Source organism: Ranitomeya imitator, chromosome 1, assembly GCF_032444005.1.
Source record: "Ranitomeya imitator isolate aRanImi1 chromosome 1, aRanImi1.pri, whole genome shotgun sequence".
Classification (NCBI taxonomy): Eukaryota; Metazoa; Chordata; class Amphibia; order Anura; family Dendrobatidae; genus Ranitomeya; species Ranitomeya imitator.
This window is the reverse complement of record NC_091282.1, coordinates 131,203,287-131,226,070: the sequence shown is the minus strand read 5'-3', so window position 1 is coordinate 131,226,070 and position 22,784 is coordinate 131,203,287. Positions and strand designations below refer to the sequence as shown.

The window sequence follows — 22,784 nt, the reverse complement described above, 5'->3', positions numbered from 1 at the left end:
TGGAGAAGATACCCTGTAATTCAAAGGATGAAATGTGCACTAACATCCGCATCATATATCGTCAGGATGCAAACTTAAAACCTGCAGCATTCGTCAATTAACGATATGGAGATTTTTGGCTTTTTTGGATTTCTTAAAATGTAGTTTTTAGTAGTAATTCGAAGCAAGGACCACCAAGTTACGATTTGCCTACTTTGGATACATCATGCAAAGAGAACAATCACTGGAGAAGGACATCATGGGTGGAAGAATAGAAAAAAACAAGGCAAAAGAGGAAGACACGCAACCCAATCGCTTGATAAAATCAAGATATCGGAGGATAAGACCCTGTTGGACCTATTTAGGCTTCCATGAGATCGATCTTCCTACAGAGCGTTCATCCAGCAAGTCACCATTGCTCGAGATTGAGCCGAAGGCTGTTGAAATAAAATAAAAAAGTGCAACACAGCAGACTTTCTGGATGGAAACTATGGACAGAAAATGTGTTTCATTTATAGCATGTGGGACTATAACTGAAGGACTACCACAAAATCTAATGCACATTTTAATCAATCCTTGTTTTAATTGCACAGGTTCTCTACATCTCCACTTCAATACGGTCTACCTTCTGTGTCCTATGGCCTTGCATGCATTAAATGTCAGAGACACAACTGCGAACGAGTTAATACTGGGAAACATTTACCATCAGCATCCATAATACAGTGCTCAAGATTCGTTAAAACTCCCATGCTGTGTAAAATGTACATAAGAGAGGAGAAGATGTACATTATTAATCCCCTGCACTCGGTGACATCAGCCAAACAATCTATCACACTGATTAATAAAACCAATTTTACTCTACTGGCTGATTCCTCCAGGGTAATTTACCAGTAAGTCAGTGGTGTCCAGAAGATAAGCGCGCGAAGAGAGATATACGAGAGCTCTAGAAATACACATTACCTGCAATATTAAACATTTATTTTCTTTCAGGTTACAAGCAATAGGCACTTCTGCAAAAATGTTTGACAAAGCTGACACGAGTGGATGTGTCCAATTATTATATACCACACACACACTGTGTGCAGAATTATTAGGCAAGTGAGTTTTTTGACTATGTCATTTTTACACCTGTAATCCTTGCTTCTATGAGAGGCATGGGCTGTTGGATCACTTAAGCTTGTCAGTTCTGGTCCATTCTGTGCTATGTGGGTCAGGGATCTTCCCTGTCCTCAGCATCAATATGGTGACTCTGAGCCAGCTGCTTGGAGACACTAAGTTGATGGAGGAAGGGGTGTACTTTGTAAAAAAAAAATATATTATTTTTATGCATATTTTCCAACTGGAGTGCTTATTGGATGAAGCAGATCAGGTGATGTGTATTTGTCTTTTAATTTGTGCACTGTGGGATGCGCGACCTAAGGATACAATGCGCTTTATCAGGGTGTGCCGAATTAATAGGCAGCTTGTTTTCCTCTGGCAAAATGGACCAAAAAAAGATTTAACTGCCTCTAAAGTCAAAAACTGTAAAAAGTCTTACAGGGTGATGAAGCACTCTTAAAATTGCTAAGCTATTTGGGTATTGGTCATAGAACAATCAAAAAATTTTGTTGCAAATGATCATCAGGGTTGCAAAAATGTGTTGAGAAAAGAAGAAGCACATTAACTGCCAAAGATTTTATCATTTTAAGATTGAAGTTAGACATAAGTCCAGCGAGTTCAACCTTTACATGTTGAGCCAGAGGAAGGCATAAACCTCAAGAGGCAGATATGACTAGCCCCATATTAGGGGGAAAATTCCTTCCCGATTCCATATACTGCACTACGCAGGCGCCGGGAAAGGTCAAAGAGCCCCGCTGCTGCGCAGGGCAAAACCTTGCTCTGCCTTCAACAGGTCAGAGAAGTTCGCCTGCGCAGGAGTGCTGTGCCGAGAAGACTGTGTGGATGATGTAGGGACGCGTCATCTGGATGAAGCAAGATGGAGGATGGCGATCATAAGAAGATGGGAGACGCCGGACAAAGACCTGTGACACCCCTCGGACCTGACTGTCCTGCAGGTGAGCATAATAAAAGTTTTTTTCTTCTCTTACAGGTCGGGTCGGGGGCAGATATGCAGCATTATAGAATGCAGCATATCAGCCCTGAAAGGTAGTGGTCTTACTTCACATTGGCCAAAACTGGTGACAGGTTCGCTTTAACCCCTTTACCCCCAGGGGTGGTTTGCACGTTAATGACCGGGCCAATTTTTACAATTCTGACCACTGTCCCTTTATGAGGTTATAACTCTGGAACGCTTCAATGGATCCTGGTGATTCTGACACTCTTTTCTCGTGACATATTGTGCTTCATGACAGTGGTAAAATTTATTTGATATTACTTGCATTTACTTGTGAAAGAAACCCAGAAATTTGGTGAAAATTTCGCAATTTTCCAACTTTGAATTTTCATGCCCCTAAATCATAGAGATATGTCACAAAAAACAGTTAATAAGTAACATTTCCCACATGTCTACTTTACATCAGCACAATTTTGGAACCAAAATTTATTTTTGTTAGGGAGTTATAAGGGTTAAAAGGTGACCAGCGATTTCTCATTTTTACAACACCATTTTTTTTAGGGACCACATCACATTTGAAGTCACTTTGAGGGGTCTATATGATAGAAAAAACAAAAAGTGACACCATTCTAAAAAATGCACCCCTCAGGGTGCTCAAAACCACATTTAAGAAGTTTATTAACCCTTCAGGTGCTTCACAAGATTTTTTGGAATGTTTAAAAAAAAAATTAACATTCCACTTTTTTTCACTTAAAAATTAATTCAGATCCAATTTGTACAATTTGTCCTAAGTACGCCGATACCCAACATGTGGGGGTAAACCACTGTGTGGGCGCATGGCAGAGCTCGGAAGGGAAGGAGTGCCGTTTGACTTTTCAATGCAAAATTGGCTGGAATTGAGATCGGACGCCATGACGCATTTGGAGAGCCACTGATGTGCCTAAACAGTGGAAACTTCCCACAAGTGATACCATTTTGGAAAGTAGACCCCCTAAGGAACTTATCAAGATGTGTGGTGAGCACTTTGAACCCCCAAGTGCTTCACAGAAGTTTATAATGTAGAGCCGTAAAAATAAAAAATATTTTTTTTTTCACAAAAATGATCTTTTCGCCCCCAATTTTTTTTATTTTCCCATGGGTAACAGGAGAAAGTGGACCCCAAAAGTTGTGCAATTTGTGCTAAGTGCGCTGATACCCCATATTTGGTGGTGCTTCTTACAATCCCATGCGTCCTATTGCTTATTGGCGGTGGTGGCTGTGGAGGAGCAGGATCCCAGGGTTGCTGCTGGAGGAGGCAAGAGTTGAAGAGTAGCTGCAGGCCACAGGCCCGGATGAGGGGGTGTTCGGTGGCACGGGGGCTCCACTGACATTTTGTGAAAGCCCAGAGCCCCCGCACTTACATGGTTTACTATGCGCTGGATTACGGGAAAATGGCTGTCGGGGGCAGCGCATGCGCAGATGGAGATCTCAACGCTAAGTTCTCCATCTGCGCATGCGCCGCCCCCAGCAGCCATTTCCTGGAGTCCACTACATAGGCTCTCACAAAACGTCAGCGGAGCCCCCACGCCACCGAACACACGCAGCGGCGAATATCTGAACACTCCCTCATCCCAGCCTGCAACAACGCTCCACTCTTTCCTCCTCCAGCAGCGACCCTGCTCCACAGCGGCCAGTAAGGTATATCCGCATTATAATACGCACCCCCATTTCCCGCAAAAAATTTTGAGGAAAAAAAATGCGTCTTATAATCCGAGAAATATAATAAGTTAAAATGACAGGCCTACAATTTCCAGATTCAGATTTTGCTCCCCTTTTTAACCTCTTCCCAACATGCGCCGTATATGTACAGAGCATGTCGGGTCTCTCCCTTTGATGTGAGCTCACATCTTTCCTGGAACATGTCAGCTGATTTTTCTCATCTTTCAGGATACATCGGGGGCTTATCTACAGCATTACAGAATGCTGTAGATAAGCCCCTGATGCCGGTGGGCTTAGCTCATCTTCTATTTTGGGGGTGACAGAATCCCTTTAATAATTCTGCCCACAGTGTATAAACACATAATTATTAGAACACAATAATATATCAAATCTTCATATCTTCCATCAAAGTCATTTAAGTGGAGTTACCATGCAATATAACCAGAGCAATCAATATCAGATTATTCACGCCTTTACATCAAGGTAATAAAGACACTAAAATAAGCACACGGAGCAGACAATGAGGCTTTGCCTCACTCTATAATTTATTCGGGACTTCTGATTGTCATTAAAGAGTCCTTCAGACTTCCCTACTAATCTCTTTTAAAGAGGTCCTTTTGCAGGATTATTTTCTTTAACCCTTCTTTTACCGCCTACAATAACAGTTTTCCTGCTTATTCAGTGCCCCTCCGTTCCTAAGTTATAGAGCAGGAAAAGCAAACACCCAGTTGGTTGAAGGTAAAATTTGCATCTTTATTACTGGTGGCATAACCTTGGACCATTACGGTGCATAAGAATAAGAAACATTGTTCCAGAAGTGAAACCGCAACAAATGGAGGAGAAACAGTTAAAATAAAAAAAAAATCCAATGAAAGGTCCTCTTCAAAGAAATTTTAGCACAAAAACACAGTATCACATAAACACTTGGGTCCTGATTCATTAAAACAGGCGATTTTCAATGCAGCCTTGATGACAGAGCAGGGTGGAGTGTAAGGCACCTGATTAATTAACCGATTGTGGTAGACCTGCGTTTGCCCCCATTTGGGCTTTTATTCAGAAACTGGAGTAATATTTGTGGCATAAGGAATGCCACTGCTCTTCATTAATTTGACGAGCGTAGGCCACCAGGCCACTGGATCTAGGCCGAAAAAAAGGTGAGAAAACGCCAAATGTCACAACATTTTGCAAGTTTTGAAAGCTTTCGTGAATTGGGGCCTGGTTGCTGGTGAGATATGGTGGCCATTGTGTCTTTGGGGAAATGTGGCCCAGAGCCATGAGAGCGTTCCCTGACCTCATGGCTGCTATTGGGCACATGGGTGGCAGGAGTGCTGCGCCTAATGGAGTAGGGACTCCCTTATTTGCTAGTTTGACAAACGATATAGACTGTGGATGGGCTATTTCTCTTGAATAGGCAGAACATCCATATTGTACCTAATGCAGAAAACAAGTGAGCTGTTGTCAAGCAGCCATATATATTACTGTGGGGCACTTGGGTCATTCCCTGCACACGTAACATTATATTGGCTGCAATGTCTATGACGCAGTGCTGCATGTAATAGAGCAGGGATCCAATAAAGAAGTCACTGTGACATATCAGTGGCCTTATACACTTTGATCAAAATATTACCTCAGAACCTTCATATTCAGTTATGAAAATGCTGCTTGGCTGCAGTAGGTCAGTGGGTAGTATGTAAATGTTCTGTCCAGGTCCACTTTTTCATGATGTAACACCAAGTGCATATTTGCATTTTGCTATACATTCCTATACACAGCACAGAACGCAATGTTGCCATGTACCAAACTGATTATTAAGGACAGTAAGGAGACGGTGTACGAAAGCGCTGATTATTCATAATAGGTCACCTCAGTCTGAAGAAGAGTTCCCCGCCATGTGCATATGTTGGTGTCTATTGAATAAAAAGAAATAAAACCCTCTGTAAATCTTTAATTATTGTTTTAGAAACTCACTCGAGAAACCGCAGCCATTCAGCACCACAGTCAAGGACTAGCTGCTCCCGCAGCAGATTCAGATGTCTGTAATTTTCGACGATAAAAGGAGAGTGGAAGCGACTGACAGCTTTTGTGCTACAAAAGAGGGAGAGAAAAAAAATATACTAAAATCAGAATAAGAAATCAAGGTTACCAAGCAATCAGTTATGTAATCACAAGGGACAATTAGTCTCGGGCGCTTTTTTTTATTTTTTTTCTATTTTCACAGAGCTTCAGAATAGGTGGATTGACAATTACGGTGAACTTCGTCTGTTGCTTCACATTTCCTTTCTTACAAATAGAGCAGCGGGTTACTATGGTGAAGAGCACAGAGAGCGCCATTTAGAGAGCTTTATATTACATGGTTGTGCATATAAGGACATTTCCTGATCTAAGTACAGTAAAAATACCTGATTTACGGCAAATCGGGCTTTGTAGACTCAATATTATATTCATTCACATGAAAACATGTTAGTAAGGTTCTAATGTGCGTTGCCTCTGTAGATGACAGAAGTACCACTGACGGCTCTGGTTTACAGAAAACTTACGGTGACAAATATGGTTTTCAAAATTTTCCTGGAATAAAGATATCGTTAGATTGAAGAAGTATTCTCACAAACAAAGTTAATTTTAAAGTTGATTTTAATCTATAGCTCTTGGAATAATAATAATTTCCAAAATTGGATGTGTTTAATAAAATGTTCATGTGCGGAGAGAATCTTATAAATGTGCCCCTGCTGTGTACTGTGAAGTGGCTGTGTCTGACTGTACAGGAACATGGTCTGATCATACCACAGGTACTGGGAAGGGGAGGAAGCAAAAGAGCATACAGACAGGACAGTATAGGATCATAGCTGATTCTTTCTGTGAGGTAAAACATTTCACTGCCTGTTTTTAAGCAATGTTTTACCTCAAAGAAAGAATCAGCTGTGACCCCCTGCTGTATACTCTCCTTTGCTTCCCCCAGCCCAGGAGCTGAGGTATAATCACACCATGTTCAGACACAGACATTACACAGTACACACCAGGGGCCCATTTATAAGATTATTAGGAACATTTTATAAAACACATCCAATTATGGAAATTATTATTAGTCCAAGATCTATTGATTAAAATGAACTTTGTTTGTAGGAAAACCCCTTTAAATGAACTGGTTATGGTGGTTATCTGCTGTATGCTTATCTTTTTGGTGCAAGACCTAAAATGCCTGTGTTCTTAAAGGTCCAGTCCAGCTACTCAAGTGACTGTATTTTTCTCCAAAAAAATGTGGAATTCAGCAGGAAAAGCGGCGGTTGGGTAGCTTGGGGAAGCTGTATAATTACACTCTCCTGCAACATTATATCACTTTCAAGCTATGTAAGGCCGCCGGTCTTCAAGCCAGTATTGCTGAAGGGGTGGGATGGAAGGCAAGGTTCTTGATTGAGAAGAGTGAACTTGAATGTAAAAGTTCGGGGTTCGCACCTAACCTGAACTCCGAACATGGACTTCTCCTGGAGAGCGGCGGAGAGAGATATTTTGCAGCTGCAAAGTTCGGGTCCCCATTGAATTCAATGGGGTTTCGGTTCAGGTTCAATTCAGGTACAGTTCTGGCACCAAAACCGAACTTTGGACTTAAGTTTGGTTGGGCACCAGAACTTCCACGGGTCCGCTCATCCCTACTCCTGATTCATTAAGAGGCGCACGAGGAGCATCTGACAAGTGGCAATGTGACTACATGTGCGCCTCACCACAAATCCTACTACAGTCCTTGATGGAGTAAGATCAGTGGCGTAGCCTCGCTGTTGTTCTCCGTGTATTTGACAAGTGGTGGTAGTCATTCCCCCATCCCTCCCCAGCTCTTCCTACTTTGTCGGAGTTGGGAGGAAAAGAGGAAAACAAAGCCAAATGCATCATCGGTAGGAGCCTTTAAAAGGCAGTCTGTTATTTCCAAAATCGGAATTAGAGTCACACAGGCCCTTGAAGGGAAGCTTGCACTAAGAGGAGCCACATCGTTTTAGTTTAAAAATCACCTGGATAATTTTATGAAGAACATTCGTTATGTTCAAATGCAAATGATGTGCTCGGAGCACTGTGGGCTTGGACAGGCAGTCCAGAGCTCCATTTCTTCAACAGTTTCTCTGGCGAGTTCTGTCCACACTGCATTAAGTCACCGCATTGACCTAGTCGACAAAACTATATGAGGAAGGATGCTCCGGACTGTATTGCCCCACCCACAGTGCTCAGCGCACTTCATTTTGCATTTAAACATAAAGAATATTCAGCCGAGTTTTAAACCAAAAGGTATAAAATGGTAAGTTCTTCTTGGTCGCCTACAAGGATCGCTGGTTACTTTGGTACAGATATCGGAGCTGACAGACTCTCTTTAAAGTGAGAATTCCATTCTGGCCATTTATAGCACCCTATTGGAAATCAGAGGTCAAATAATCTTTGTTCAACAAATCAAAGCAGACATCCTTTTTTCCACTGAAATGTATGTATTTTGTGTAACTCCCATAAACTTCAATAAAAAGGGGAGCAAAAATTAAAAAAATATAAAAATTCTGTATACATCGATGGGTTTCTCACTTTCATGTGATATGTAACTACTACATATATCCTCAACATGTTCTTATGTCAGAAAACACTGATACGAACAGTCACATAGCTGCTCAACTGTGCCACATAACTGATATCTGCGGTCAGAGAGAGAAATACAGTTGGGTCCAGAAATATTTGGACAGTGACTGAATCTCTGTGATTTTGTCCCTATATGACATTATTTTTAATTTAGTATGAAGTGTGGACTTTCAGGTTTATTTTAAGGGGTTAAACAGAAATAGCCCATGAAATGTTTAGGAATTGCCACCATTTTTCTACAAAGCCTTCTCAGTTCAAGTGTTGAAAAGTAATTGAACAAATAAGCTTTATCATAAATGTTCATTTTTAATACTTTGTAGAGAATCCTTTGCAGTCAATGACTGGCTGAAGTCTGGAAGCCATGGACGTCACAAAATGCTGGATTTTCTGTTGAGCATGCAGGTGGCGCATGTGGTTTGTGGACCCACTGCACCACGGAATGGACCTACCTTGGAGGGGCGTTACTAAGAGACTACCTTACTGTTCACTGGAGCCTCTAGTGGCGAGGTCAGGCTTTTGCGGCATGTAGCGGCCAGGTACCACTCCAGGGCAGGGTCCGGCAGTAGCAGCTGACCCCATACGTCTAAGCTGTTAAGTTCAATTCCTAGATAGAGTAGGATGGCCACTAGGACAGGTTTGGACTGTGTGGACAGGATGGCCACTTGAGACAGGTTCAGACTGTGCAGTCCCTGGATAGAAAACAGGACAGCCACAAGGACAGGTTCAGACTGTGCCGACAGGACAGCCACAGAGACAGGTTAGACACACTGGTCTCAGGAGGAAACAGTACAGGAACCGCAGATGCAGTTTCAGGGTATGGACACCACCTAAGGAGACATAGCAGAAAGGACTAACTATACTGGACTAATTGGACACGGGAGACATACAGGACGCACGTCGGAGGGGTGAGTTAGCAGGTGTCCCTGCATGGACAGAGTAGAGGACAACTTTCAAAATGTCGGCAGTAGTGCTACAGTACCATCCCTTTATGTCCCCTCTTCTTCAAGCCTGGGAGGACTCTGCAGAAAAGTTGGATGAAGACACCTCTTCACGGACTCCATAGACTTCTCATCAGGATCATGACTTCTTCTGTTCACTAGAAGAAAAGTGACATCTCTTATCATCTTCACAACTAGAATGCTTCTCTCCATCAAGCCATCCACAGCATAGGACAAAGCGGGCGTAGTACCAGGGACTTGACATTGGAAAGTCTCTCTCAATTTGTTGAGATCAGTTACCACCCCGGAGAATTCAAGGAGGCGTGTAGGTTCCGGAGGGCAAACCATTGGTACAATTGCCGGGATCGTGTGGAGACATCGCCTTCACTTCCCTTTCTTCTGAGACCCCAGTACACAGTGAGTCAGCGACTAGCAGACCTGATGTATAAGATGGCGACACTGCCGGTTGACTTGGATGTATGGGGATCAGACACCTCTTGTGACTCCACACAAGGTCTCCAGATTATAATGGGACCTGTGTTCTCTGCTCTGGATGACTGATGGTAACACCAGACAGTACATGAAACGCAAAATTCTCCGTGTATAATGCTCCAATCTGGAGCTCAAATTGGGCGCCGGCAACAGCGCTACAGTTTCCTCCTTTGTGATGCTTTGTCAGGCCTTTACTGAAGCTGACTTCAGTTGTTGCTTGTTTGTGGGTCTTTCTGCCTTATGTTTTGTCTTACGCATGTGACATACTGTTTGTTGGGGATGAGATCTGGTCATAAACTAGGCCATTGCAGAATATTCCCCTCTTCGCTGCCTTACACTCCTGGGTTGCTTTCGCAGTATGTTTTGAGTCAATGTTCTTCTACAATGTGAAGTGCCGGTCAATCAATCTTGCTGCATTTGATTGATTTTGAGCAGAACATAGAACTCTATACACTTTAGATTTCAGCTGCTTTGGTCTTCAGACACATCATCAATAAACACTAGTGTCCCAGTGCCTTTGGAAGCCATGCAAGCCCATGCCATCAAACTGCCTCCACCATATTTTACAGATGATGTTGTGTGCTTTGGATCATGAGCCATGTTATGATCTGGTGGCCTAGGAGCAGCATGTGACGTACTCTGGAGAAGGTGGTACCTGTACTGACCGCAGACCCTGAACTTAGCAGCGCAACTAGAAATAGCCGTGGGATGTACCTAACACTCCCTAGACACCTCGACACAGCCTAAGGACTAACTTCCCCTAAAGATAGAAACGGAAAACTATCTTGCCTCAGAGAAAATCCCCAAAGGATAGACAGCCCCCCACAAATATTGACTGTGAGAGGAGAGGGAAATGACAAACGCAGACTAAAATCAGGATAAGCAAAGGAGGCCTTACTAGCTAAAAAGAAAATAGGACAGAGAACTATGCGGTCAGTATTAAAACACTAGAAAATATCCACCACAGAAAATACAAAACTCCACATCTGACTAAAGACATGGAGGTTATATCTGCATCTCCAGAGATACCGCTTGGCTGCAAAAAATCCTTTCACAGACAAGCTGGACAAGACAAAACATGAAAATGCACTGAACTATAAGGCCCACAGCATGTGGACAGCAGAAACAAAGCCAGGACTTATCTTTGTTGAAAAGCACAGCAAACAGGAGAGACCAGTAAGGGATGTGAATCCTCCAAAAACAATGGACAACTGGCACTGACTAAAGGATCAAGCAGGACTAAATAGCTGAGTCCAAATTGCAAAAAGTGAACACACCTGATAAATGCTACGATCCACAGACAGCAGCACTACCACTCATAACCACCGGAGGGAGCCCAAGAGCAGAATTCACAACAGAGCCATACCAAGCCTTCTCCATAATTTCTTCTTCCTTTGATTCTGGTACAGGTTGATTTTAGTGTCATCTGTCCAAAGAATGCTTTTCCAGAACTGGATTGGCTTCTTTACATGATTTTTTTTTTTGGCCAAGCCTACCTGACCCTAGTATTTTTAAAACTAATTAATAGTTTGTGGTGGTGAACCTTCTGTATTTTCTCTCATAAAGTCTTCTCTTTATGGTAGACTTAAATACTAAAACATCTACTTTCTGGAGAGTGTTCACTTGGGTGGATGCTGTAAAGGGGTTTACCTTTACTAGGAAATGATCTGAGATCATACACTACTGTTGTCTTCAGTGGACTTCCAGGCCTTTTTGAGTTCCCAAGCTCTTCAGTGCTCTCCTTCTGTGCAGAATGTACCAAAACTGTTGATTGGCCACTCCTTGCATTTCTTCTCTCTCTGATGAATTTCTTTTTTTTTTTTAAGCCTAATGATCTTGAATATGTTTTGGTAAACAGCTAAAATGACAAAATTTGTGTCACTGTCCAAATATTTGTGGACCTAACTATATACAGTAGGTTTATGTCACGGGAGACATATAGCCAAAATGTCACGTGAGCTCAGGAATATTGGCAACAATATTGCTGGTACGGCACCGGTGTGGAAGGGGAGTATATGTTGTTGCATTTTTTTTTTAATAAGGGGAACTATTTTGTTTAAAAAATGGTTGTCCGGGTAGTGGATCACTCATTTAAGGCCACCAAACACCTTAGACTAACATCTGCCAAATCCAGAGATATTGGCAGGTTCTGCCAATGGTCTAATTTGCCTTCCCTGATAAATATCAGGGGAGATAAGGATCTGGCATGTCCGATTTCTGACTGTCGATCCTTATGTCCAAGGCAAGAAAAGCCGCCACCTGGCAGTTTCTCTATCGTAGAGAACATAGGACGGCTCCTGTGTATGAAAGAATCTAGATAAATGTCAGAAGAAAATCTTTTGTGTATGCGCCCCTTTAATGACACGTTGGGTTTTATAGCTTTGTGTATGAAAGAATCTAGATGTCAGAAGAAAATCTTTTTGTGTATGCGCCCCTTTAATGATGTTGGGTTTTATAGCTTTCTGTATACACCCCTTTGACACAAGTTGGGTTTTATAGCTTCGTGTATGCGCCCATTTAACATATGTTGCGTTTTATAGCTTTGTATATGCGCTCCTCTAACAAGTTGGGTTTTCTATAGTGAAAAGCGAATATACTTGTTAGTCGAGATTTCTCGAGCATGCTCGGCTCGGCGGTCCTCTGAGTATTTTTTAGTGCTCGGAGATTTACTTTTCCTTTCTGCAGCTGAATGATTTACATCTGTTAGCCAGCATAAGTACATGTGGGGGTTGCCTGGTTGCTACGGAATCCTCACATATAATCAAGCTGGCTAACAGATGTAAATCATTCAGTTGCGGCAATAAAAACTAAATTTCTGAGCACTAAAAAATACTCGGAGGACACCCAAGTGTGCTCGGGAAATCTCGAATAACGAGTATATTTGCTCATCACTAGTTTTATAGCTTTGTCTATGCGCCCCTTTAACACATGTTGGGTGTTATAGCTCCTAGTGATTTTTCATTTTTGGGGTTCTCATCTACTTCTTTGTGATTTTGTTCTCTTTTTCCATGTGTCAGTTCTGTGTGCTAGTAAAGAGTGTTTAATAAGACACAAAACAAACGCATGAAAATGAATAATTGTAATAAATGAGAACTCTAAATGTGAAGGATCACTAAGAAGACTTACAACACAACATGAGTGTTTAAGGGTTGAGTGTCAATAAAGAGGGATATTCGGTGTTTTAGTATAGGCTTACTGGAGGGCAATGGTGGTGAAACTTATCAGTGGCATAGTCAATGAGTGACAGGAAGCTTTAATTCCTATGTAACAAGAGGTTCTGCAGCAGCTGTATACTATTCTGACTACTAAATTAGAAGTCCTGTCTAACTGCAAATTTTAAATTGTGATATGCAATATTCAATAGTGGGGTTGTATATTATCCCATTAAAAATGATCATTATCAGTAAACATCATTATTAAATGTAATTATTGTGTCATTTTCTCTGAATGTAAGTATGCCTTGTCTTCTCATTCAGACCTTATATACCAGGGGTCCCCAACTCCAGGCCTCGAGGGCCGCCAACAGTGCAGGTTTTCAGGATTTCTTTATTATTGCATCGGTGGTAATGTGATCATCTGCACAGGTGATGATTCCAACCCCTGTGCAATACTAAGGAAATCCTGAAAACCTGCACTGTTGGCGGCCCTCAAGGCCTGGAGTTGGGGACCACTGTTATATACAGTCTGAGAAAATACAGAGTTCTATATTTTTCCAGTTTTTGATCTTTTATCTATTAACCAATAATAAACTAATGATTTTACTGAACATAAATATGCAAAAGTGAAAATACCTACTGTATACACTAAGGAGAGCAAGGGCTTATTGATTTCACCAGCTCGCAGAGTTCTGTTGTTGTGTAGTCAATACAGCAGATTTATAGGGAACAGCAATTTCATGTGTTATTGTTGTGAATACAGAGACGAATGCATGCAGATAAAAGCAGCAATCAAAGATGCACATGACAGGTCACTTATTAACAAGGGAATTGGACAAAAGAATAAGCTAAAAAATGCAACATACAGTTCTGAACCTTTATGAACCATGTATGAGAATGGAAGATGTGGCTCTTCTCTTATTATATATACTTAGTAGATTTAATGGTCTTTAATATGTAACATACCTACTTATGGAAACCCAGTTGGATGGTACACAGGAAAGCAGAGGATTCTTTACTTCAATTAAAAACTGGGAAGGAAAAAAACAAAGTGAAGATTGGGACCGCACACCAATATGGGATGATATATTAAGTAACAAAAACATCTAGATCACTTGTGCCCAAAGTGCAGATCATGAACCAAATGGGGACTGCTGACAGAGATGAGCAGATCGCATTGCACAACCCGGATCCACGGTCAACATCACTAGTTTCTGGCTGTGGACAGGAGCTACGTGAATTTCCTGAGCTCCTGTCTTCCCTGGCATGACATCTAACATCTCACCAGAATACAGCAAACTATTATTACATAAAGGGATGTACAAAGATGGTCAAGTAGTACTCCGAGTAAAAGCTGGGAAAGAAACGGCTAGCAGGGGTTTCCTGCCCCATATTGTTATTCCAATGCCTGTGAGGTTATAGGGACACATCTTGGGATAGCTCTCTAGAAGGTACATTTCTGCACCACATTAAATCACTATTAATTAGTTTTCATTAATCACCTTTACTCAGATGAGGTAGAAAAGTGTTTATTCTCAGCTACAGAAAGTGAAATATTACGGTAAACAATTTGTCATAATAAGAGCTGAATAATTACAGCAATATAATGTAATCGTAAATATCTTTATAGTCTTTTTTTCATGTATCAATTTATTGTAGTATTTTCAATGATTCTTACAGTAAATGCTGATGTCTGGTTTTGATATCGGTCCAATGACGACCATACTGTTGCACGGTTTGCTGCAAAAGAGACCTCTGTAGGGTTTCGAGTAGTTATGGGTGAACCTAAACAGTAAAGTTCAGGGTCCGTACCGAATAGCTAGTGTCTGTGCATGGACCCCGAACATGGATTTATCCAGGCATTCTGTCTTACTGTTCGGATTCAGCACCCCGAATACCGGCTCTTCCCCACGCGGTCATCTGTGTCACAGCGTGAGAAACACTGGCGGCTCTGATGAACGGTAAGTAACTTACTGCTGGTAAGAGAGCTGTAGCTCCCACGCTGTCAGATGACAGCGTGTGAGCCAAAAGCTGTGACTGCCGTAAAAAAAAGTGACCGCAGGTCACAGGCGTCAGCTGATAGCTAAGTACTGTGCTCATATAAATATAAGACTAATGAAAACACATAGTTACCCAAAGTCCAAACTGCCACAACGCATTTCCAGAATCTCTTCTCTGTTTTCATTAATCTTATATTTATTCTGAACTTTCTCTTATTCCATTCCATGTATGACTATGATGTGCAGGGGAATATCTAAGCAATTGTGATCATTATATATTGCACTCTTTTACTAAAATATTTATACCCAGGCCTTTGGTATGCTCTTGTTCCATATGCATATGCACTTTTTCATTTGATCCATTTAAGCATTGTGCTTTCTATTGAATTATACATGGTGTTTTTTTATTAATGTTATGTTACAAGTACCATTATTTTTGGACCTGTTGCATATCTCTGCCCAATGTTTGCTTGTCCTTTTTGTATTATGTCATCCTTTTTTAATTATGTTTTAAATATGGTTTAATAAAAATTATTTTTATACGATCTCCTTGAAAGCTGATAAGAGTATTCATCAGCCGTCGCCTGTGCTATAAATAAATAAAAAATAACATGGGGTCTCATCTATTCTTGGTACCCAGACATTACATGACTGCAGTCTAATGGGCTGCAGTGACCATTACATGAGTGCAGTGTAACAAGCCATCATCTGTGTGACCAATACATGACTGCAGAGTAACGAGCCATCATCTGTGTGACCAATACATGACTGCAGAGTAACGAGCCTTCATCTGTGTGACCAATACATGACTGCAGAGTAACGAGCCTTCATCTGTGTGACCAATACATGACTGCAGAGTAAGGAGCCATCATCTGTGTGACCATTACATGACTGCAGAGTAACGAGCCCTCATCTGTGTGACCAATACATGACTGCAGAGTAACGAGCCATCATCTGTGTGACCATTACATGACTGCAGAGTAACAAGCCATCATCTGTGTGACCAATACATGACTGCAGAGTAACGAGCCATCATCTGTGTGACCATTACATGACTGCAGAGTAACGAGCCATCATCTGTGTGACCAATACATGACTGCAGAGTAAGGAGCCCTCATCTGTGTGACCAATAAATGACTGCAGAGTAACGAGCCATCATCTGTGTGACCATTACATGACTGCAGAGTAAGGGGCCATCATCTGTGTGACCAATACATGACTGCAGAGTAAGGAGACTTCATCTGTGTGACCAATACATGACTGCAGAGTAACGAGCCATCATCTGTGTGACCAATACATGACTGCAGAGTAACGAGCCATCATCAGTGTGACCAATACATGACTGCAGAGTAACGAGCCATCATCTGTGTGACCAATACATGACTGCAGAGTAACGAGCCATCATCTGTGTGACCAATACATGACTGCAGAGTAAGGAGACATCATCTGTGTGACCATTACATGACTGCAGAGTAAGGAGCCATCATCTGTGTGACCAATACATGACTGCAGAGTAAGGAGCCATCATCTGTGTGACCAATACATGACTGCAGAGTAAGGAGCCATCATCTGTGTGACCATTACATGACTGCAGAGTAACGAGCCATCATCTGTGTGACCAATACATGACTGCAGAGTAAGGAGCCATCATCTGTGTGACCATTACATGACTGCAGAGTAACGAGCCCTCATCTGTGTGACCATTACATGACTGCAGAGTAAGGAGCCATCATCTGTGTGACCATTACATGACTGCAGAGTAAGGAGCCATCATCTGTGTGACCAATACATGACTGCAGAGTAAGGAGCCATCATCTGTGTGACCAATACATGACTGCAGAGTAAGGAGACATCATCTGTGTGACCAATACATGACTGCAGAGTAAGGAGCCATCATCTGTGTGACCATTACATGACTGCAGAGTAAGGAGACATCATCTGTGTGACCAATACATGACTGCAGAGTAACGAGCCATCATCTGTGTGACCATTACATGACTGCAGAGTAACGAGCCATCATCTGTGTGACTATTACATGACTGCAGAGTAACGAGCCATCATCTGTGTGACCATTACATGACTGCAGAGTAACGAGCCATCATCTGTGTGACTATTACATGACTGCAGAGTAACGAGCCATCATCTGTGTGACCATTACATGACTGCAGAGTAACGAGCCATCATCTGTGTGACCATTACATGAGTGCAGTGTAATGAGCCATCATCTGTGTGACCATTACATGACTGCAGAGTAAGGAGCCATCATCTGTGTGACCATTACATGACTGCAGAGTAACGAGCCATCATCTGTGTGACCATTACATGACTGCAGAGTAACGAGCCATCATCTGTGTGACCAATACATGACTGCAGAGTAAGGAGCCATCATCTGTGTGACCAATACATGACTGCAGAGTAAGGAGCCATCATCTGTGTGACCAATACATGACTGCAGAGTAAGGAGCCATCATCTGTGTGACCAATACATGACTGCAGAGTAAGGAGCCATCATCTGTGTGACCATTACATGACTGCAGAGTAAGGAGACATCATCTGTGTGACCAATACATGACTGCAGAGTAACGAGCCATCATCTGTGTGACCATTACATGACTGCAGAGTAACGAGCCATCATCTGTGTGACTATTACATGACTGCAGAGTAACGAGCCATCATCTGTGTGACCATTACATGACTGCAGAGTAAGGAGACATCATCTGTGTGACCAATACATGACTGCAGAGTAACGAGCCATCATCTGTGTGACCATTACATGACTGCAGAGTAAGGAGCCATCATCCGTGTGACTATTACATGACTGCAGAGTAACGAGCCATCATCTGTGTGACCATTACATGACTGCAGAGTAACGAGCCATCATCTGTGTGACCAATACATGACTGCAGAGTAACGAGCCATCATCCGTGTGACTATTACATGACTGCAGAGTAACGAGCCATCATCTGTGTGACCATTACATGACTGCAGAGTAACGAGCCATCATCTGTGTGACCATTACATGAGTGCAGTGTAATGAGCCATCATCTGTGTGACCATTACATGAGTGCAGTGTAATGAGCCATCATCTGTGTGACAATTGCATGATTGCAGGTAATGAGCCATCATCTGTGTGACCATTACATGATTGAAGGTAGTGAGCCAGCATCTGTGTGACCATTACATGAGTGCAGTGTAACGAGCCATCATCTGTGTGACCCATTACATGATTGCAGGTAATGGGCCATCATCTGTGTGACCATTACATGATTGAAGGTAATGAGCCATCATCTGTGTGACCATTACATGATTGAAGGTAATGAGCCATCATCTGTGTGACCATTACATGAGTGCAGTGTAATGAGCCATCATCTGTGTGACCATTACATGAGTGCAGTGTAACGAGTCATCATCTGTGTGACCCATTACATGACTGCAGAGTAACGAGCCATCATCTGTGTGACCATTACATGATTGCAGGTAATGGGCCATCATCTGTGTGACCATTACATGATTGAAGGTAATGAGCCATCATCTGTGTGACCATTACATGATTGAAGGTAATGAGCCATCATCTGTGTGACCATTACATGAGTGCAGTGTAACGAGTCATCATCTGTGTGACCCATTACATGACTGACTGAATGCAGAGATCTTGAAAACTGAGGAAATGACAATCAATGTTTATAAGAAAATTGAGAAACTTTTTATTACACAATGATTAAAAGGGTATGTCCAATGGATTTGCCACAAATGTCGGATAGATGCAGGTTTCATCTTTGGACATGTGCCCGCAGGATGTACTTTTTGCTCATAGACTTGAATTAGCAACGGATCGCGACGGATGGCCACACGTCGCGTCCTTCGTGCAACGGATCCGGCATGTTTTGGCGGACCGTCGGCATGAAAAAACGTTCAAGTGATCTTTTTTTGTCCGTCGCGTCCGCCATTTTGTACCGTGCATGCGCGGCCGAAACTCCGCCCCCTCCTCCCTGGACTTCAGAATGGGCAGCGGGTGCGTTGAAAAACTGCATCCGTTGCCCACGTCGTGCACAAATTTCACAACGTACGTCGGCCCGACGCATAGCGACGGACCCGTACCGATGCAAGTGTGAAAGTAGCCTTAGGGTGGTCTCAGTAAAGGTCCTAACATGTCTCAAATTGATATTTCTTTATCAGCAGCCTGCTCGCGTTATTTCAGCACTGTGCAATCGGACAGCTCCTACGTCTGGAGCCTTCATTAGCTCACAGTGAATCACCATTTAATGCAGTGTTTTGTTAGGGTGCTTTCACACTAGTTCATTGGCTCTGTTGAGGCTTGCACCCAACCGCCAGCAAAATGGGTTTTGGAAGTATGCAGCGATAGGGCAATAGACAATAATGGTGACGGTAGAGTGAATGTAAGCATAATTTCAGACTACGTCTGAGTGTCCGCCTCCAGTAGGTGTATACGCCCGAAAATGGAGTGCACGTTCGCTCTGCAGGCACCATTATAGTCTAATCCCGATTTGCGGGGGGTTCGGACGTAAGCCAAAACAGGGCCACTGAACGGGCGCCGGAACGCAATGTAAAAGCACCCTTAAAGAGAACCTGTCATCACAATGTAGTCTGTTAAAGAAAAGGTATGGCAATAATGACCGTGATATACTGATTTAATAGACACCTGTAGTGAAAAAATCTGTAGCCTGGTTCTGGCTTAATTCACCTTTGGGGGCAATAGACTCTTCGTGCATTGGGGCAGGAATGTGGGCAGGGTCTTCAGCTGTGCCATGGCCTCTTCGCATTTGTACGAGTCTCCATTTATGAATTTCAAGCTTGCGCACATTCATGTCACGGCGTTCTTCTGCAGAAAGGCGCTGGAACCAACACATGCTCAGATTAACCTTATGGTCTCCAGCAAAGTGGCGGCACATGTGCAGATTGGGATCTTGAGTCGTCATTGAGCAGAGTTCCCAATCTGCGCATGAGAAGACACCTGTGCAATATTGCTGGAGACTGCCAGAGGATTATCTGACCATGCGCTGCATCCGGCGCCATTTTGCTGGAGGCCGCCAGAACATGAATGTGTGAGGGCAGTGCTGGTACAAAATTTAAAAATGGAGGCTCATGCAAATACAGAGGGGCCGGGACAGAGCCAAAGACCCTTCAAATAGTCCAGCAGCGATGCACGAAGAGGCTATTGCACCAGAACTTCTAAGATGAATTAAAAAATAACCAAGCCACAGATTTTTCAGTACATGTATCCATTAAATCAGTATATCAAGGCCATTATGGCCGTACCTTTACTTTAACAGATTAAATTGTTATGACAGGTTCTCTATAAGGATTATAGATAATATGCAACTAAAACACATAGATCTGCCTAGGAACTAAAGAATCAAACGGTATAATTTGCTTTACTCAATGTTGCTTCATTATTTTTTTTTCTTTTATTTCAGATGCAAGAATTATGGCTTCTCTTCTCGTGAAGCATGACTTGAGAAAAAATTGCAAGTGACTCGATACATGAAAGTCACACCTTCCAATGCCTGTCACTTTGTGGCTGAACCTGTCAGCAAAAATATAATTCAATTTGTCCTTTTTATCGTATTCTGTGGAGACATAGGGGTCAGTGGGTGCTCTTGTCCTCTGGCCAAAGATCGCAAAGACCTGGACTCATCCTGCTCTCTAAGGCAAGCTTACAAAGCTGACAGTCCATTGAGAAACGTGGCCAGGTGAATGGATGGTCCCAACCTAGCTCCATGGAGGCGTTCGAAGAAGCCAGGTGACCAGAAGGTCCCAATCTGGTTTCCACAAACATATACATGGTGCCAGGTGACTGGATAGTCCCAACCTGACTTCCCCAAACATATCCATGGGTTCTGTTATAGTCAATAGAGCAGATCTCCATTCTTCAAGTCATGGCCATGGTCCCTTAAGCTGACATCCGGTAAAATCCAAATCTGAGTGTTCCCTGTATGGAGTCATGGTGTCCTGGCTGTTTAAGGGGCAGGTGTGATGAGATTAACTTGCATTGTTTGAGTATTTAATCAGTCTGCCTAGTTTGTCCTCCTCTGTTTTGCAGGTCAACAAACTAGCTGGCCTGGTGAACTCAACATATAAAAAAATATTGATTGTTCAATTACCCTATGTCCCTGTCTCTCAAAGATAGCAGACAATGAGTTGCAGCAAACAGCAACTCAAAAGTCAACATCCAGGTTATACGATCAATAGTCTGTGCTGTTTGACCAAACAAACAAAAACATATAAATTCAAAACTCAACATAAAAGATAACAGCCTATGTCTACTGACCTACTAAAAATAGAATGCTGTGTCGTCACATATTCTGTCTTTGCATTTTGTGTGAAAATTTTTCAAAATGGCGTTTTGTGGTAAACTACATAAATAATTTGATAAAAGAAATGATCTCTGCATAATATAAAAAACATGGGGAATAGTGTAGAAATAGTGTACGTAAATCTGCAAATACATTTAAGGGAGTCTGTGTGTAAGATCGACACTTTTACATGTATCTGTTGCTGCCTTGAGGAGTAATTAGCATTTCAGATTTTATGCAAATGAGGTGTGAAATGGAATCTCATCAGATTTTTGTTATATCAACTGAGCACAGCATGATGTAGGGGCAGAGACCATGATTCCGGTGACGAAATCCGTAAAAGTGTGAATGACCCGGCGATGAAGAATTCACTGCACCTTCAGAGGTCTTCTTTGTATAAGGCTATGTGCACACGTTCAGGATTTCTCGCAGAAAATTCCTGAGAAAAACCGGACATTTTCTGCAAGAAATCCGCAAGAAAACCGCATGCGTTTTTGCCGCGATTTTGCCGCAGTTTTTTCCGGACACTTCCCAATGCATTTTGTAGTGGGAAATCTGCAAAAAAACGCAAAATTAATGAACATGCTGCGGTTTTTACCGCGATGCGTTTTTTTCGCGGAAAAAAACGCATCATGTACACAAAACATGCGGAATTCATTCTAAATGATGGGATGCTTATTGTATGCGGATTTTTTGCGGTTTTATAGCGTTTTTATTGGGAAAAACCGCGAAAAAAACGCAACGTGTGCACACAGCCTAAAACTTCCAATTTATTGAAGAATAGTAGAAAAATATAAAAGAGCACAGTTACATGCAGTCAGAGCAGCCAGGAGACCATGATTAAGGCCTTGTTACAGGCCGAAACATGTTGGTTCTAGATGTCCACCGGGTCATTCACACTTTTTCGGATTTCGTTCCTGTGGCTGCTGAGCCGCGACCCTGGCTGACGGACGGACTCCTGGAGTGAGAGGAGGATGGTGAGCTGACAAAAAAATATTTTTTCATGATTCCAGTGATGTATCACTTACTGGGCTGCATTCTTTCGATTTGATAAAATCCCTGTTTTATACACAGAAGATTTAGCAGTTCTCTAAAGGTACCTTCACACAACGATATTGTTAACGATATCGTTGCTTTTTGTGACGTAGCAACGATATCGTTAATAAAATCGTTATGTGTGACAGCGACCAACGATCAGGCCCCTGCTGGGAGATCGTTGGTCGCTGAAGAAAGTCCAGAACTTTATTTCGTCGCTGGATCTCCCGTGGACATCGCTGGATCGGCGTGTGTGACGCCGATCCAGCGATGTCTTCACTGGTAACCAGGGTAAACATCGGGTAACTAAGCGCAGGGCCGCGCTTAGTAACCCGATGTTTACCCTGGTTACCAGCGTAACCACAGACAGTACAGGAGGAGTGCAGAGCACAGCGCTGGAGGACAGACAGCGGTAGGTAAGTATGTAGTGTTTGTTTTTTTTACTTTTAGGATGGTAACCAGGGTAAACATCGGGTTACTAAGCGCGGCCCTGCGCTTAGTTACCCGATGTTTAC

The 22,784-nt window shown here is 42.5% G+C and overlaps 1 protein-coding gene and 1 long non-coding RNA gene across 4 annotated transcripts in view; one reads left to right on the top strand and one right to left on the bottom strand.

Moving 5' to 3' along the window:
- Nucleotides 1-22,784, bottom strand: part of MSH3 (mutS homolog 3) — a 289,806-nt gene that overhangs the window by 93,777 nt on the left and 173,245 nt on the right. For all 3 annotated transcript variants that reach the window (XM_069751007.1, XM_069751017.1, XM_069751025.1), the window contains exons 16-17: nucleotides 13,887-13,951; nucleotides 5,699-5,815 (exon numbers count right to left, since the gene is read on the bottom strand). In XM_069751007.1, coding sequence (XP_069607108.1) covers nucleotides 5,699-5,815; nucleotides 13,887-13,951 — 182 coding nt within the window. The remainder of the gene's footprint in view (nucleotides 1-5,698; nucleotides 5,816-13,886; nucleotides 13,952-22,784) is intronic.
- The window catches only part of LOC138664380 (uncharacterized), a 314,860-nt gene that overhangs the window by 183,044 nt on the left and 109,032 nt on the right, over nucleotides 1-22,784 (top strand). The gene's annotated exons all lie outside the window — the stretch shown is intronic.